The sequence below is a fragment of the Bidens hawaiensis genome, unplaced genomic scaffold (assembly GCF_021521415.1).
Source record: "Bidens hawaiensis isolate Kalapana, Puna unplaced genomic scaffold, B.hawaiensis_p1.1 tig00061876_1, whole genome shotgun sequence".
In the NCBI taxonomy this organism is placed as follows: Eukaryota; Viridiplantae; Streptophyta; class Magnoliopsida; order Asterales; family Asteraceae; genus Bidens; species Bidens hawaiensis.
Window position 1 is genome coordinate 1 of NW_027501103.1, and position 15,786 is coordinate 15,786.

General features: G+C 36.2%; 4 protein-coding genes across 4 annotated transcripts; 3 read left to right on the forward strand and 1 right to left on the reverse strand.

Annotated features, from left to right (window-relative positions):
• The first annotated feature begins 72 nt into the window (after positions 1–72).
• LOC143603461 (uncharacterized) lies at positions 73–2,352 on the forward strand. Its single transcript, XM_077080245.1, has 7 exons — positions 73–167; positions 373–429; positions 525–617; positions 710–782; positions 865–940; positions 1,987–2,077; positions 2,165–2,352. The coding sequence occupies exons 1-7, from the start codon at positions 102–104 to the stop codon at positions 2,282–2,284; spliced, it is 576 nt and encodes a 191-aa protein (XP_076936360.1). The 5' UTR covers positions 73–101; the 3' UTR covers positions 2,285–2,352.
• A 1,299-nt stretch (positions 2,353–3,651) lies between these two features.
• LOC143603460 (peptidyl-prolyl cis-trans isomerase FKBP13, chloroplastic-like) lies at positions 3,652–5,101 on the forward strand. The gene is made up of 5 exons (XM_077080244.1): positions 3,652–4,001; positions 4,098–4,190; positions 4,430–4,490; positions 4,813–4,881; positions 4,964–5,101. The coding sequence occupies exons 1-5, from the start codon at positions 3,675–3,677 to the stop codon at positions 5,026–5,028; spliced, it is 615 nt and encodes a 204-aa protein (XP_076936359.1). The 5' UTR covers positions 3,652–3,674; the 3' UTR covers positions 5,029–5,101.
• Positions 5,102–5,204: 103 nt separating this feature from the next.
• On the reverse strand, positions 5,205–6,775 carry LOC143603459 (protein TRIGALACTOSYLDIACYLGLYCEROL 2, chloroplastic-like). The gene is made up of 4 exons (XM_077080242.1): positions 5,978–6,775; positions 5,596–5,711; positions 5,425–5,515; positions 5,205–5,354 (listed from the first exon to the last, which is right to left on the reverse strand). Exons 1-4 carry the CDS (start codon positions 6,773–6,775, stop codon positions 5,262–5,264), a joined length of 1,098 nt encoding a protein of 365 aa, XP_076936357.1. The 3' UTR covers positions 5,205–5,261.
• Positions 6,776–9,956: 3,181 nt separating this feature from the next.
• Positions 9,957–14,295, forward strand: LOC143603458 (peroxisomal membrane protein PEX14-like). The gene is made up of 12 exons (XM_077080241.1): positions 9,957–10,045; positions 10,829–11,064; positions 11,149–11,197; positions 11,293–11,486; positions 12,124–12,316; positions 12,398–12,487; positions 12,565–12,611; positions 12,706–12,748; positions 12,848–12,921; positions 13,021–13,065; positions 13,145–13,213; positions 13,616–14,295. Exons 1-12 carry the CDS (start codon positions 9,997–9,999, stop codon positions 14,144–14,146), a joined length of 1,620 nt encoding a protein of 539 aa, XP_076936356.1. The 5' UTR covers positions 9,957–9,996; the 3' UTR covers positions 14,147–14,295.
• The last annotated feature ends 1,491 nt before the right edge of the window (positions 14,296–15,786 follow it).

Below are 15,786 nucleotides of genomic sequence, written 5' to 3' on the forward strand. Positions count from 1 at the left end.
ATTCCTTTAATTGATCCACCAATTGATTTTGATGTCAAAACCCTAGCTTGATTTTTATATAAATTTTGTATGTTTGTTAGGATGGTGATTCCATTTGTGTAATGAAGGCTGGGAAGTTGAGATTTATGAAGCCTAACAAATATTGGGTTGAAACCTCCCAAAAGAGAGTAAGTAAGCTTATTGTTATATAACTTATATCATTCATATATTGTCACATTTGGGATTTCAGTTATATTATCTAATGTCACCTCTTTATAAAGTTTTACGTGTTAATATTGTATATGAATATGTTAATTGGAATATTAGGATTTGTGTTTTGCAAAGTAATGTTATCCTATCATAATTTATCTTGAGTTTATTTGTATTTTGTAGTATGTACCTAGTGCTGGGGATAATGTTCTTGGAGTCGTGGTGGATACTAAACCAGAAGTAAGTTTTATTTTAAGTCTTATATAGAATGATTTTTGGGCTTAAGTTTTCGTCTAATTTCTATTCTTATTTTTTGTTATTTGTTTGTGTTTCAGAATTTTCTTGTGGATATTAAAGGACCCGCACTAGCATTTCTACCTGTTTTGGCATTTGAAGGAGGAACTAGAAGGAACATACCAAAGTTTGAGGTATAATAATAACAATACCGCTTTTTTGTTTATTAATTTCTGTTAAATATATCTAGCAGAACTTCTCATTTGACCTAGGTGTTGACTTATAGGTGGGAACTTTGTTGTATGTCCGCGTGGTCAGTGCCAACACTGGCATGAACCCCGAGCTTTCATGCATGGATGGTTAGTAATGTTTTTACTAGTATCACAGTTTGGGTATTAGTTTAGAGTTAGATACTTATATTTCATCATACTTTTTTTATAGATAATGGCAAAGCAGCAGAATATGGTGTACTTAAAGAAGGCTATATGTTTGAATCATCCACTGGCCTCGCAAGAGCGTAAGAATTTATATAATTTCTGTAATCATTAATTAACAAATTTAGTTTATTGTGAATGTGTCATATAGTAGCAACTGGCAACCGAGTTTCTTCAGTGTTCTGCTAAAGTCACACTTTTTTATTTAACTAAAAAGAACCACTCAGGTTTTAATTTTGTTCCATTGTTAGAAGTTTGTATAAATTTTGCTTTTTCAAGTGACCTAAATTTCGTCCTCTAAACAAAACCAACGTTGAGTGAACCGCAGTGGGAAGTTTGTTACTTTGTTTATTTAATAAACGAATGAACATGTGTGTGACTCGTTCATGTTTGTTCATTTAAATTCGTTTATCTTTGTTCGTTTACGTTCATTTATTTTTGTTAGTTTATGTTTATTTAAGTTCGTTCATTTGTATATTCATTTAAATTTTTTTTGGCCCGTCACGTTGTTCGCATTTACTTTTTATTAGGTTTAGCCATAGTTATTAAAAGCCCTCGCTTCTTGCGCCTAGGCCCATTTTTCATGCGAAGCTCAATAAATGCGCTTCTAGTTCCTAGGCGAACGCTTCGGCATTGTCTATGCCAAGAACACGATAGAAGCCGAGCGAAAGAAACACAAGGGGTGCTATTGAATAGAAGAAGTCAAAAGGCGTTATATTGATACATTTTGTAATTCTTTTTTTTAAATTACATTCAAATCTTGACAGTTTTAGAACTTTTGGTACTAATTAGATGATATTAAATGTTATACAATAGCTTTTGTTTATTTTATTTGAAAAATAGTATTATCATACTTATACATAACACATTTTTAATTTTTTTACTTAAAAGCGCTTATTTTTCCCCGAGCCCTCTCTTTTTTTGCGCCTAAGCCCCAAGCGAGGCCTGTGCGCCTAACGCATTTGATAACTATGGGTTTAGCTCAGTAAAGTGACCTAAACGTTTTAAATGAAACCTGATTGGTTTTTAACTTTTTATAGTTTGGCGAGTTGTTATTATATTCTAACAGTGTTGAACTTGGTTATTATTTCATTGAAACTTACTTGATGCATAAAACTGATATTTTCAGGCTGCTGGGTTCTCTGCCTCATCCTGTTCTTGAAGGGCTCGGAAAGAAACTCTCGTTTGAGATAGCAGTTGGCATAAATGGTCGATTTTGGGTATGATTCTTGAAACAATAAGTTCATATTGTTGCATAAATGTTTTTTTTTTCAGTTGTTTTTGAATTTGCTGAAACTGATATGCAGGTGAATGCATCACAAGCATCAACAGTGATCCTGGTTGGAAATGCTATACAGAAATCAGAATCTCTCAGCCTGGTTCAACAGAAGATTTATTTAGAGAAATTGCTTAAGAGCATTCAGTGATTAAGTCATGTTACCTTACTTCTTTTAGATATGAACAATTAAAAATCAAGATTGAATGTGGTTTATTTATATGTTTATTTGTGTCATTTTAATTATATGACTTAAAAACTAACCTAAATTTAAAGTTTTAAACAATCATTTTCACATTTTAAGTTTATTCAGTTAAAACGTAAAAAGGAAAGTAAAAAACATAAAAGGTTATAGATTTACTTTAATGTGTAGCTTTTCTTTGTTACAAAAAAGAACTGGCTAACCGTATATACCTTGTTTATGTTGTATCACCTAAGGGGAGGGGTGGTTTAACTTTCATTGCCCATCACACCCAATGGTGGTGTGTCATGTTATCAAATCCAAATCCATCACATGTGATGGAATTTGGTAGAGGGGGGGGGGGGGGGGGGGGGTTTCAAATCCAAAACCCTCCCCTCCAACATTCCATTTTTCTCGATTTCCCCACCCCCTCATAGCGTGATAGCCATCACGCTAGATGAGGCACCGGCGGCGGTGTGCGTGAGGCCATCACGCGTGATGGTGGCTCACCACGCACCACCCCGGGTGGCCTAATTAAGCGTGTTTGTATGTACAACAATCGTTGTCTAACAAAATATTAATGATACCACCATATATACACATACATATACTCCCTCCGTCCCATTTTAAATGTCATGAAACCCAAAGCACACAAATTAAGAAATGTTTGATCTTTTATTTTATGAGCTATAAAATGACAATAATGTCCTTTAAGTTATTCATATGCTCACTTGTTTTGTAAAATGAAACATCTAGTATATGTAATAGTAATGACACAATTGGAAATTGAATTTATATGTATAGAAATGACATTTAAATTGAGACAACCAAAAATAGAAAAATGGACATTTAAATCTGACATTACTCAAACTACCATAAATGTCCACATCCATTTGACACATAAGTTAATCATTTTTCGTTGATAAAATTACCGATGTAACACATATCTATGTTTTTTAACACATATGTAAATTTATTAGTACATAAATTTTACACATATGCAAACTTGTAACTAATATATGTAATACAAAATTTATATATAAAATATGATAAAACTACTCTTAAATAATGTTAATATATAAAAAAATTATAAAAATATTTGGTTGTTAAGAGTTCATAAGAGTTTTTAACTTTTTTAAAGTTCTTAAATGATACCAACACATATATGTATTTGTGCATGATATTAAAATTACCGATATCCCACCGCGATAACCGATATCTTAAATATCGATCATTGACCAATATCCGATATTCTTTCGCGCATTGTATAGCTTTCTAATTATTTTGCTTTTTTCCTTTGGTTTTTATTTTAAGTTTCCCACCTTATCCCTCCTCCCTTCCAAGTGTGGATGGTGCAGAAATGGCCACCACCACCCTCCTCCTCCCCTCCGTTCTCTCTCCATCGCCATCGCCATCGCCATTGCCATTGCCATCGCACCACCAAACCATCAGTTTAACCTCAATACCAGCAGCTTCTTGTTCCAATTCCATTAACAATAACAACCACGCACTCAAGTTGACAAGTAGAAGACACACCATTGGTTTCGGACTGGTTCTCACCGTTTTCGACGTGGTTACATCAGCCGAAGCAGCAGAGTGTGAGTTCACCGTGGCTGATTCAGGACTTGCGTTTTGTGACAAGCTTCTTGGATATGGATCTCAGGCTGAGAAAGGACAACTCATCAAGGTACGTCGATCGCCTTCATTTAGCAACTTAATTAAACGTACAATTAATCCGGTATATTCATATTCATATTCATCATGCTAATTTATATTGTCACAGGCACATTATGTTGGCAAACTTGAAAGTGGAACGGTGTTTGATAGCAGCTACAATCGAGGAAAACCCCTCACTTTTCGAATCGGCGTCGGTGAGGTAATCAACCATACCTTTAACACTATATATATATATATATATATATATATATATATATTAACGGACGAACATGAACAAGGCCTTGTCCGATTCAGTTCATTTACAGCCCTAAATAAACGTGAGTACCGGTCCAAAATGGGGCTAACCAATTTGATAGGACACGTCTTTTAAAGAACTAGTTTAGAAATATTGATCTAAAGTAGAGTAGAAACAAGATTTACTGTTAAAAACATTTTCAGGTGATTAAAGGATGGGATCAAGGTATACTTGGTGGTGATGGTGTGCCTCCTATGCTTGCCGGTACGAAACCCACTTTCGTCATATCGATAATCTTTGATAGATCGAGTTGATAAAATATGTTGTGTTATTAGGTTAAAGACCAACACTACATGTTTGATAAGTGAATCGTATTACAAGAATTAGTTAGATAACAGGAATGATATGACAAGTCTTAACAACTTGTTAACATGGTTTACAAATAATACTAATACAATTAACACCTTAAAATAGAAGTTGAAGAGTAGATTACAAATTTTGTGCTTAACGAAACGTGTAAAGAGTTGCAAATTTTAACTTGGTGTTGAATCATGTTAACGGTTCATGTTATAAATTGTGAAATTAGGAGGAAAACGAACATTAAAGCTTCCTCCAGAACTCGGGTATGGCCAGCGAGGAGCTGGTTGCAGAGGAGGTAAACATAAAACATATATTTCAAAACCGACAATCAAAACACACTGAATCTAACAATGTTCAAATGATGCATTCATTTGCAGGATCTTGCATCATTCCACCAGATTCAGTTCTCCTGTTCGATGTCGAGTTCATTGGCAAGGCATGAAGATATTATTATATACTGAACTTGATGTAACATATTATTATATAAATAATGTTTTGTTCATACTATTTTGAAAATTTTCTAATACAAATTAGTAACCAATGTTTTGAAATTTCAATCCTACGGGTCATTATGTAATGACTAACGACCCACGTGCTAGTAAACACTGAATCACAACAGGATCTATAAACACTTTCACTGCAAAACATTTTGATTCTATATCAAGCTTTTGGTCTTCATAATAGCCTGCTGAGTGACTTAATGACCAACTTCAAGTTCTTCCTAGTAGCTTCGTCACCCGTAAATCCCAGAATATCCGTAGTTATACTCTGAAAGTTGCAAACGTTTCTCAAGAAATATATGTTCAAAAAAGAAAATGAAGATCAACTGATAACCTACCTCAATGTTCTTCAAAGTAAAAACAAGGTTGTATATGGATTTCTGAATCAACTCGGTGTTCTCTGGAGTCATAATAGATGCATGTGCTTTTCTGCCAAATCACAAACATATCATATAAAACACGATGTTTCAAAATATATATGTGCAGGAACACAAGATCTTATAAGATACCTCAGATCCTCCGATGCTTGAGTTAAACTTTTGGTCAAACTTTCAACTTCCTGCAATAAACCGCTGTCTCGAACCTCTGCCAGCATAGGTTGAACGTCTTCAGCCATTGCTTGGATCTGAGAACGTAGTCTATTAATGGTGCACGAAAACACATTACAACTTATTGTTATGAGTCAATCTATTGTTCTAGCATGCTTTTTAAAACCAAGTTAATCATATGGCAGATGCATCAAAAAACAATGCGAATGCTAAGCATCGGGGTACAAATGAAGTTAACATACTAAACGTACAAAATAACTAAAGTAAATATTACTCTACAGTTTTGAACCACTAGTGTACGCTTAGCATATGCAGTTACCAACAAATGAATGTAAAATGAGACCTTCAAAAGCAATGGTCTGGCTTCATCAATAACAGCGGCAGCCCGCTCAGCCAATGCATAAGTATTCGCGACACCAAGCTGTTCAACTTCTCTTCCAAGACGCGTAAAGATTCCAACCAACGCATCCAAGCTTACACCTTGGTGCCCCTTCAACTTCTCTCTATCACACACAATGACACCTTCTTTAACGCAATCCGGATCCAACGGCCCAACCAAAGGCGTTGGGACAGGATCCCGGGGCGTAATATCAATCATAGTTTCCATCAAAAGGCCAGACTGGTTCACCTCAATCAATGAATTCCTAGGAATAATAGTTTTATCATCATCAACCTCAACAACGGCTTCGATACATTTTAACGAGGGGTTAACGCGGATAACATTACCCACGGTAACCCCTCTGATCCGAACCAGTTTACCGGTTTCAATCCCGCAAGCCTGCGAAAACTCAAACACAGCAATGTACTTTCTAAACCTAGAGTTTAAGAAAAGGGCTCTTGACCACACCAAACCGAGTGCGAGTAAGACGGTGCTGGAAACAATAAACAACCCCACCCCACCTTCCCAAATGCTCGTGAGACCGAACCCGAAATTGCTTAGCGGGTGCAGGGTTTGTTTCCAGATGGTTCGAGGGATATCAAGAACAACTGCAAGTGGGTGTTTGGAAGACGGTTGCTGGGTGTTTTCAGAGGCTGATTTGACTGTGAGTGAGCGTCTTTTTGGGAGTGAATTGAGGGTTGTGAATTGAAGGGATTTTGGGGAGACCCATTTTGCAGAAATCGGAATAATTACTGCAGCCATTGGATTGAATTGAATTGAGAATTGAATTGAAATGGGGGTAAGGTAAGGTGATAGAATAGAATAGAAAATGGTGAAGGAGTGAAGCAATGGATATTGGATACTACACCACTCTTTTTGCAGTCATGTAATCACCAAGAGCACACCAAACAGTATTTATTTTTCTCATTAAAACCATCATCTGCAAAATACATGAGGTAGTTGTGTAATTTTACAAATTTAATGATTAGAAATAAAAGAATAAATTTTTTTATGCCATAAATAAACGAATAAAATATTAAAATACAATACACCAATCAAGGGGTGTTCAAACTCGGATAATGGACTTCACTATCCGAATCCATATCCGAAATTTCGGATATCCGTTCGGATAGTGAACCGGATATCCGAAAATCTAAAAAAATGAAAAACAAATTGTTTCAAAATAAAAAATATATATATATAATAGCTTTTGTTTATTTTATTTGAATAATAGTATTATTTTTCATATATATAACACATTTTTTATTTTTTTACTTAAGTGCGCTTATTTTTCCCCGGGCCCTCTCTTTTTTTGCGCCTAAGCCCCAAGCGAGGCCTATGCGCCTTGAGTGCGCTTAACGCATTTGATAACTATGGGGTTAGCTCAGTAAAGTGACCTAATTTTTTTAAATGAAATCTGATTGGTTTTTAACCTTTTATTGTTAGAAGAAGTGAGTTACTATTATATTCGAAATATGTTGAACTTGGTTATTATTTCATTGAAACTTACTTGATGCATAAAACTGATATTTTCAGGCTGATGAGTTCTCCGTCTCATCTTGTTCTTGAAGGGCTCAGAAAGAAACTCTCGTTTGAGATAGCAGTTGGCATAAATGGTCGATTTTGGGTATGATTCTTGAAACAATACGTTCATATTGTTGCATAAATGTTTTTTTGAACAAGTTCACTTTGTTTTAGAATATAGTTTTGAATTTGCTGAAATTGATATGCAGGTGAATGCATCACAAGCATCAACAGTGATCCTGATTGAAAATGCTATACAGAGATCAAAATCTCTTAGCTTGGTTCAACAGAAGATTTGTTTAGAGAAATTGCTTAAGAGCATTCAGTAGTCAAGTCATGTTACCTTACTTCTTTTAGATATGAACAAGTAAAAATCAAGATTGAATGAGATTTATTTATGTTCATTTGTGTCATTTTAATTGTATGAATTAGACAAAATGGTAAAACAGGTCCTTTATGTTTTCATGGTTTTTCAATAGTCGTTATTTGGAAAACTTAATGACTGAAATCATATTATGGGTTTTCAAAATGTTTCACGTTACGTCCTTTTCCACTAACCCAGTTAAATTTTTTCGTTAACTCTGATCACATGAGGGTAAATGCGTAATTTCATGGTCCAGCTCATTTTCCCCCTTTTATAACCTCTCTCTATCACCTAACAACCACTTTCTCTCTCTACTCTTATCTCTGTCTCACACATGTACACACACCTCTCACCCGATCCGGCCAACAGCTCATAACCAACGACCACAAAACACCACTCCAGCACCATATGGCTGGTGACTTTATTAGGTCATACCTTTTCAGCGGCGGCTAGGGTTTCGAATTATGGTTCACTTTTCCGGCGACACAAATAGCGATCTAGTCGTCGGTCTTCTTTTCAACACTATTCTCGTCGTTCTCTCTAGAAAAACCCCCAAATTTCCAAGTTTGATGTTTGTCTTCGACCCACACATCTAGGGTTTTGAAATCTAGGATATGTGGAAGAAATACGTTTGTGTCTTTGGCCAATCTTTGTCAGTTTTGAACTAACGGCAGGCGGTGAGCGGTGGCAGTGGTGGGTAACTGATGGAGTTGGCATTCAATAGGAAATATCACTAATTTTTTATTTCATGGTTTGTTTCATTTTAATTTGTTAATCAAGGTATTTAGGTGTTGAAATTGGGGAGTCGATAGGTTTGGGAGTGTGAGGAATAAGAGATGGTGCTGGTCCGGTGGGTGGTGGCAGCGTTAGACAAGGGTGGTGGTGGTGGTGGTGGTGGCGTGAGACAAGGGGGGATATATACGGTAAAGAGAGATGTAGGGAGGAGGGAGAGAGAGAGAGAGAGAGATGAAGTGAGAGAGAGAGTTTTTTTCTTTTAAATATATTTATTTATTTAATTCTAAATTTTTAATTATTAAATAAACACATCAATTTACAAACTACCCTTATGAGCTGGACTATGAAATTACGTATTTACCCTCATGTGCAGGTCATGTGATCAGAGTTAACGAAAAAATTTAACTGGGTTAGTGAAAAATGACGTAACGTGAAACATTTTTGAAACACAGAATATGGTTTCAGTCATTAAGTTTTCCAAATGATGACTATTGAAAAACCATGAAAACATAAAGGACTTGTTTTGCCATTTTGTCTATAAATTAAAAACTAACCAAAATTTAAACCATCATTTTCATATTTTTAACCAATATTCCAATAGTTTAATTTAAGGTTATTCGATTGAAAAGTAAAAGGAAAGTAAGAAACATAAAAGCTTATAGATTTACTTTAATATGTATCTTTATTTGTTAGAAAATAAAACCGATTAACCTTATATCAATACTCTTTATGTTGTGACATCCGATTAAGCATGTTTGTGTAATTTTAATTTTTATAAGAAAACGTCAACTACCGTTATATAAATAATACAATCGTTTTCTTACAAAATAGTAATAATACCACGATATATACGTAATTATTTAATCCGACATTACTTAAAACTACCATAAATGTTAACATCTATCTGACAAATTCAAGCTAATAACTCTACGTTAACAAAATACTGATCTCACAATAAACTCTTATAAGTTATAACATAAGACATCCCGTCATCGTAAATTATTTGCCGGGTCTTTTTTCACTGTATCTCACGAAAACACAACCCAGTCCCACCACAAAATGTAATGACTAATTTACAAACCAATAGAAACTGTAAGGACCATAACGAAACATAAGATCAGTAGCAATTAATTAGTTGAAGTTTTAGTGGAAATAAGAATAAAAATAAATGCAAAAAGTTTGGGTGCGGATGAGCACACACCCCATCGCCTCTACTGCTGCTGAGTGCTGATCCATTCGGTGACGTCATACTTTCCGGTCACCTTTAATATTCTTCGTGCCGAGAGAAGAAGCTGTATGTGTATCGGTTTATAATATTTTTTATTTATATTCATTCTGTAATGAATTGTGCAGCGTGAAGATGTCGTCAACTCCTCCAAACCCTACTGATGGAAATCCACAAAATCCAGGTCTTATTCTATTCTCGACTTTCAATTCATCCATATACAAGCTTAATTACCTTTATTATTATTATTATTATTATTCACTTCAACACTTGAACATCACTTTAATTTGGATTAGGATAAATCAAATCAAATCAAATCAATTTTCAAATTGATTTGATTATAAGTATTCCTTCTGGTTAATATGAATTCGTATATTGTAATCGGATGTATCTGGAGCACTGTTGTAGAACTCGCTAGTTGGCGGTGGGGTAGTGAAAACTGATTAATCGGATAGGAAATTATAGGTAAACTTTTAAAATATACACACACACATACACCAAATTTTATATATAAAATTTTTAGTATTCACTGATTTTGATCAAATAGTGATTAATCGGCAACTAGCCGGTGGGGTAACTACGGCTAGGCGTGGTTTTTACAACCGTGATCTGGAGAGTATAAGCAAACACCGTACACAGACGATTAACATACAGAAAATAAGAACGAACACGACAATAAACGTGGTTCGGTTTCGGTGTGAAACCTATGTCCATGGCTGCTACTAGGTTTCTCTTTATTAATTAGCTCAAGTACAAAGATTAGAATTACATACGCAGGGTATTTTGTAAGAAACTAGTCTAGGGTTAATTACTTGGGTTGCAAGATTAAAATAACTTTGTTAAAAAATCGACCTTCTATGTGCTTCTACCAGTCGACTTCCATGAGTCCAAAACTGCCCCAAAGTCTTCATAACCCGACAATATGTGTGTTGTTCATATCTGTAAATCGAGTTACTCATAACTGCAGTTCCAGAGGCTGTAAAGCCAGTGACTACTGAACAACAAGATGCTAACAAAGGGGCTGCACAAGACACATCAATATTTGTCAACACAGAACCGATAAGAGAGGACCAAGTGCAGAATGCTGTGAAGTTTCTTTCACATCCAAAAGTTAAAGGATCCCCTGTTTTGTATAGAAGATCTTTTCTTGAGAGAAAGGGCCTCACAAAGGAGGAAATAGATGAAGCGTTTCGTCGTGTTCCAGTACGCGTGTTTAAATATTGTTATGCATAATATGGAATTGCAAGACCGTTTATAATATTGTTTTGTGTATCATGTCAATTGCAGGATGAATCTCCTAGTGTTTCAACTACTCAACCAGCTGTCGCAAATCAAGGTGAAAATTGTTTGTTTATAGAAAGTTATACAGCTTTATTAACACTATAATATTCATTGTTGTATCTGAATATTATATCTTGTATGTGATGATAGGTGGTCAGCCACAGACTACATCAAATATTCAAGCGCAAGCACCGGTTCAATCAGTTCAATCTCTGCAACCTGCAACAGTGGCTCCTGTTTCTAGGTTGGGGGCCTTGACTGGACCGCGGTTCCATTGGTCACAAGCGTTTCTTGCTGTAGGAGTTCTTGCTATTTCAGGAGTTGGAACAGCTGTAGTTTTTAAGGTATGCAACAGGCTTGTAAACAGACCGAATGAACACAAACAGGGCATGTTTATGTTTATTTGTTTAACTTTAACCGAACAAACGGTCGAACACGACCAATTAAATGAAAGCTGTTTTCTTGTTCCTTTTCGTTCGTTAACAAAATGAATATATTTTGGGTTTGTGTATGCTTGTTTGTTAATGGATAAACGAACGGTTTATGAACGTTAACAGACCTAAACGAATGAAAAAAACTGAACACATATTAACGCACATAACTGACTGAACATCGGTTAAAAAATAAATTACAGCATCTAGTTAGACTAAATTGTAGCGGGGGATATTTTAAAATAAAAAAATAAACTAAACTGTAATGGGCCAAAAAAATTAACTAAATATATAAACGAGCATAAATGAACGAACTCAAAAGAAACGTAATCTAATAAACATAAGTGAACGTAAACGCACGAACGTAATCTGGTGTTCATGAACAAATTGAACAAACGAGATAGTTCACGAACAGTTTACTGAGCCTCCTGTTCGTTTACAGGCCTAGTAATAATGACAAACAATTGCTTCATTAAAATATTAATATTCATTCTTGTTCTGTTAAGGCTTTTATCGAATCATGTTGTCATCTGACAAATTTTTATTTCAGAATGCTGTTGTTCCTAGATTGAAATCTTGGATCCGTAAAGTGGTAAATGAAGATGCTGAAGAAGATGTTGCAAATAAAACTGACAAAAAACCAACAGCGGCTGAAGAGGCTGCTGCTGCAGCTAAAGCTGCTGCAGCAGCAGCATCAGATGTGGCACGTGCTAGCCAGGAGTTGTTGGTGTCAAAATCTGAAGGTATCTTTGTTTTCTCAATTTCATTTTTTTTTATTTTCCCCTTTTAATGTTTGTATTTGAAGAAATCTTTGCTTGTTTCAGATAAGAGATTCTTTGGGGAACTTTTGAGTCGATTTGATGCGCAAGTACAGGAAATGAAGTCAATGAGTACTTCAATAAAGAAGTTGGAAGGTATAGAAGAAGTTGCCTTTGTTCATATGGAAATTGTTTTCCTAACAAAATATAACATTTACACTATATACAATCAGGTCAAAGCAGTAGTCAGGGGCGAGAAGTTCAAGTCACACCGTCAAGGGTGAGTTAGATATAGAATTATCTTGGATTACTAAAGACCAAGTTAAGCCATCAGTTATATGTATGTTTAATTTAATTATGTTTGAATATGGCAGCCATCTTATACAAATGGCAGGGCCGACTACGACTCACGTTCAAGTAATCACTACCGTTCAAATACAAATCATGAATATTTCCCTTCTATTTAATTATATTTTAGTTGTTAAATAGCATAATGATTACTATTTTTATGAACAGCAAGATCCTTATCACCACCACCTGCCTCTATAGAACCCTCTGCTAATCCACCTCACCCAAAATCTTATATGGAGGTCACATTTTTGTATTCTAGTTATCTAGTTAGATAACTTTTGTTTAATTTTATAAAGACTAAAGTTTTGACAAATTTTCGCTTTCGCTTTTACTTGCAGATAATGTCTATGATTCAAAGAGGCGAGAGGCCTCCCAACATTCGGGTAATTGAAATTCTCTTTTTCTTTCTTTTCCTTTTTTTTTTGCTTTTTGTGGAGACTTATTTGTGCTCATATGTTGCAGGAAATTAATGATCTGCCACCAAACCCTGACCAACCTGTATCAAATCCTCGCTTAGCACCAAAACCTAAGGTTCAAATTCTACATTCCTCATAGTTTACTATTTTTTATAAAACATTAAGTTTTGCACACATATTTCTAAAGGTGTTCATGAAACCGAAAAACGGAACAGAAAACAAAAACCAACGGTTTGGTTTTATGTTTTCGTGAAAGTCAAACTTCTAGTTCGGTTTCGGTTTTGCGTGTAATTTAAACTGAAAAACTAAACCGTATATATAGATTTCATTATCAGTTTTGAATTTTAAGTAACTTTAAGAACTTAATAAATAATGTTATCCTTTAATTAACTAACAAAAATATTTAATTCCAAAGTTTTATACTCAACTTGATTCGGTTTGAACCCAAAACTGAACCATGCACATATCTAGCCAATATTTTCAGCTTTTTACTAATACTTATGGTTCTAATGACTAGCCTTGGGAGGCGGTACAGTCACAGGGTGGCTCAACCTATCCTCCTGAAAACAGCAACGGGCTTAACTATTATGGTCAAGATAATGGGCCTGGGAATGGGCCTGCATCTGTCTACAACGGGGACGGTGCAGCGCCATGGTGGCAACAAAAGAATGCTAGAATTACTGAAATTGATGCCGAGGAGAACAAGACAGGCTATCCTGGTGCGACCAATGAGCGACCTGTCCAACGTACTTCTTCATGGGTCCCACCGCAACCGCCTCCTGTAGCAATGGCAGAAGCAGCAGCCGCCATCAGGCAACCCAAAAAATCACCATTTGAGAAGGAGCAGTTGACTGATGAACAGTTCTTAGCTCGTTCGGCTGAGGTGAGCGATGAATTACAGAGGATTACAAAGATATCTGAATCTGGCGGTGTGGCGGCAGATTCTGGTGGTGGTGGTGTGGTGGCGGATGTTGGTGGTGCAGGGAGTTCAGTTGTGACAAACACAAATGAGATACAAAGAGAAGAGGGTTCTCATTATGAGGTTTGAGCACCTGCAGATCCTGCTTTGAAGGTTAAAATTAATATCAATAATAGTTATTATTAATTAAATATTAAAAAGGTGTTGATTATGTATTGTATACTCTTGGATGCACATAGACAGCCTTCTGAAATAATGTCACTGCTTGTTTTTTGACACGTTTTATCGTGGTTTGTAAGAAAAAAAAACTAATTTAAAAGGTGTTTCTTTTGGGCGCATATAGGTTATGTTAATGGTGGATCTTCATGTATAGAGCATTGTATATATAATATGGGGGCTGAGTTTTTTATTTAAATGACAAATGAGGTCAGCATTGGTGAAATACCACATCCTGTCACCTAGCTTCTTATTCTCTTTGGGCATTGGCGAATATGGGGTTAAATCCCCGTTAGTATTGGCGAATAAGCCTTCATACAGAACAGAGGTCCATGCAGTTTTCAAATTATTAGGTGATGCTTTAGTGGGCGGCAAACTTGGGCGACAATTTTGGCTTAGGGGCGAGAACACTGTGTCGGTGGGCGACAAGGGGTGGGGTGACGAGAAGCTGTCGCCGGTGTGGGTTTGGTTTTATTATTATATTGTGTGTGTGAGATATATATATGTATATATATATATATAGGAATACAACACCATTACACCCTAAAACAAAAAATCATTTACTGATTGTGCGCCACATGATACAACGTCCTATTTTGTAGTCCCTCCAGTACACGTAGCCTTAGGTGATGCTTTGGTGGAATGCTGAAAAAGCTCTTATTATGTTTGGAAGTATGTTGTTTCAAAATAAGCATCATGTGAAGGCTATCATAGGAAAATAAGAAAGCAAGTGTTGCACATCATCATGTGAAAGTTAAATGTGAAGATAGAGAATAACACTGTCTTGTGAAATCTGGCAGCTTTCAAAAATACAAGTTATGGCAAGGCTGCGAGAAGTTGTGAGATGACTTAAAATAATTTACTGGTTTGAAATTATGTATGTAATTTTGTTATAATTAAATAAAATCTTATAAAATAATAGGGTCTCCTATTCCAACAAACACATCGAATTTCATAAAATACAGATGTGCACCTAAAGTTGTTGAAGAGGTAGGTCCCAGCAGAGCCCAGTTGGACCCGCAAGACTCACCTTAAACAGGGACGTCTGCGCAGAGACCAACTGGATCCGCAGGACCAACCATGCTCAGAGACGTGACGTCCTTACACGCAGTACGCAAGCTGGTCCCGCAGGAAATGCTTCCCAATGGTGAAGGACTCCGCCTGTCCCCGCAGCCTCGGATACAAGCCATTAGGGAAGGCCACCCGCGCAGCATGGCTACACGCACAAGGCACTTAGCTCTCGATCATTCAGTGTCACCTGAAGGAATGAGCCAAGCCGGGAGCAATCCCGCACAGAGGCGGGAGGGGGAATACTCCCGCCCAAATAAGCCAGTCCGTATACTGAAGGATCTTTTACTGTACCTGACGAGGTATGGGCGAAAGATCTGATCAGAGATACGACAGCTCATTGATACAGTATGGCGAGCAGCATGCTCCTGTACTGTATCACTATTAGCCGCTGCCTTCTCACCAACTACTGCCATACCACGTGCGTAGCCGTCAGTTGGTGGAACAGGAATAGTATACAGCAGGCCTGGTCACTATCAGCCGCT

What these genes read in the sequence shown, in the direction of transcription:
- LOC143603461 (XM_077080245.1), top strand. Translation starts at nt 102, where the DNA reads ATGAAGGCTGGGAAGTTGAGATTTATGAAGCCTAACAAATATTGGGTT. An exon ending in TGGTGGATACTAAACCAGAA is followed by an intron (nt 430 to 524) that starts GTAAGTTTTATT and finishes TTTGTGTTTCAG; the next exon opens with AATTTTCTTGTGGATATTAA. An exon ending in CGAGCTTTCATGCATGGATG is followed by an intron (nt 783 to 864) that starts GTTAGTAATGTT and finishes CTTTTTTTATAG; the next exon opens with ATAATGGCAAAGCAGCAGAA.
- LOC143603460 (XM_077080244.1), top strand. Translation starts at nt 3,675, where the DNA reads ATGGCCACCACCACCCTCCTCCTCCCCTCCGTTCTCTCTCCATCGCCA. An exon ending in TTCGAATCGGCGTCGGTGAG is followed by an intron (nt 4,191 to 4,429) that starts GTAATCAACCAT and finishes AAACATTTTCAG; the next exon opens with GTGATTAAAGGATGGGATCA. An exon ending in TGTGCCTCCTATGCTTGCCG is followed by an intron (nt 4,491 to 4,812) that starts GTACGAAACCCA and finishes TTGTGAAATTAG; the next exon opens with GAGGAAAACGAACATTAAAG.
- LOC143603459 (XM_077080242.1), bottom strand. Translation starts at nt 6,775, where the DNA reads ATGGCTGCAGTAATTATTCCGATTTCTGCAAAATGGGTCTCCCCAAAA. An exon ending in CCAGACCATTGCTTTTGAAG is followed by an intron (nt 5,712 to 5,977) that starts GTCTCATTTTAC and finishes CTACGTTCTCAG; the next exon opens with ATCCAAGCAATGGCTGAAGA. An exon ending in CAAGCATCGGAGGATCTGAG is followed by an intron (nt 5,516 to 5,595) that starts GTATCTTATAAG and finishes GTGATTTGGCAG; the next exon opens with AAAAGCACATGCATCTATTA.
- LOC143603458 (XM_077080241.1), top strand. Translation starts at nt 9,997, where the DNA reads ATGTCGTCAACTCCTCCAAACCCTACTGATGGAAATCCACAAAATCCA. An exon ending in TGGAAATCCACAAAATCCAG is followed by an intron (nt 10,046 to 10,828) that starts GTCTTATTCTAT and finishes TCATAACTGCAG; the next exon opens with TTCCAGAGGCTGTAAAGCCA. An exon ending in TTCAATAAAGAAGTTGGAAG is followed by an intron (nt 12,488 to 12,564) that starts GTATAGAAGAAG and finishes ATATACAATCAG; the next exon opens with GTCAAAGCAGTAGTCAGGGG.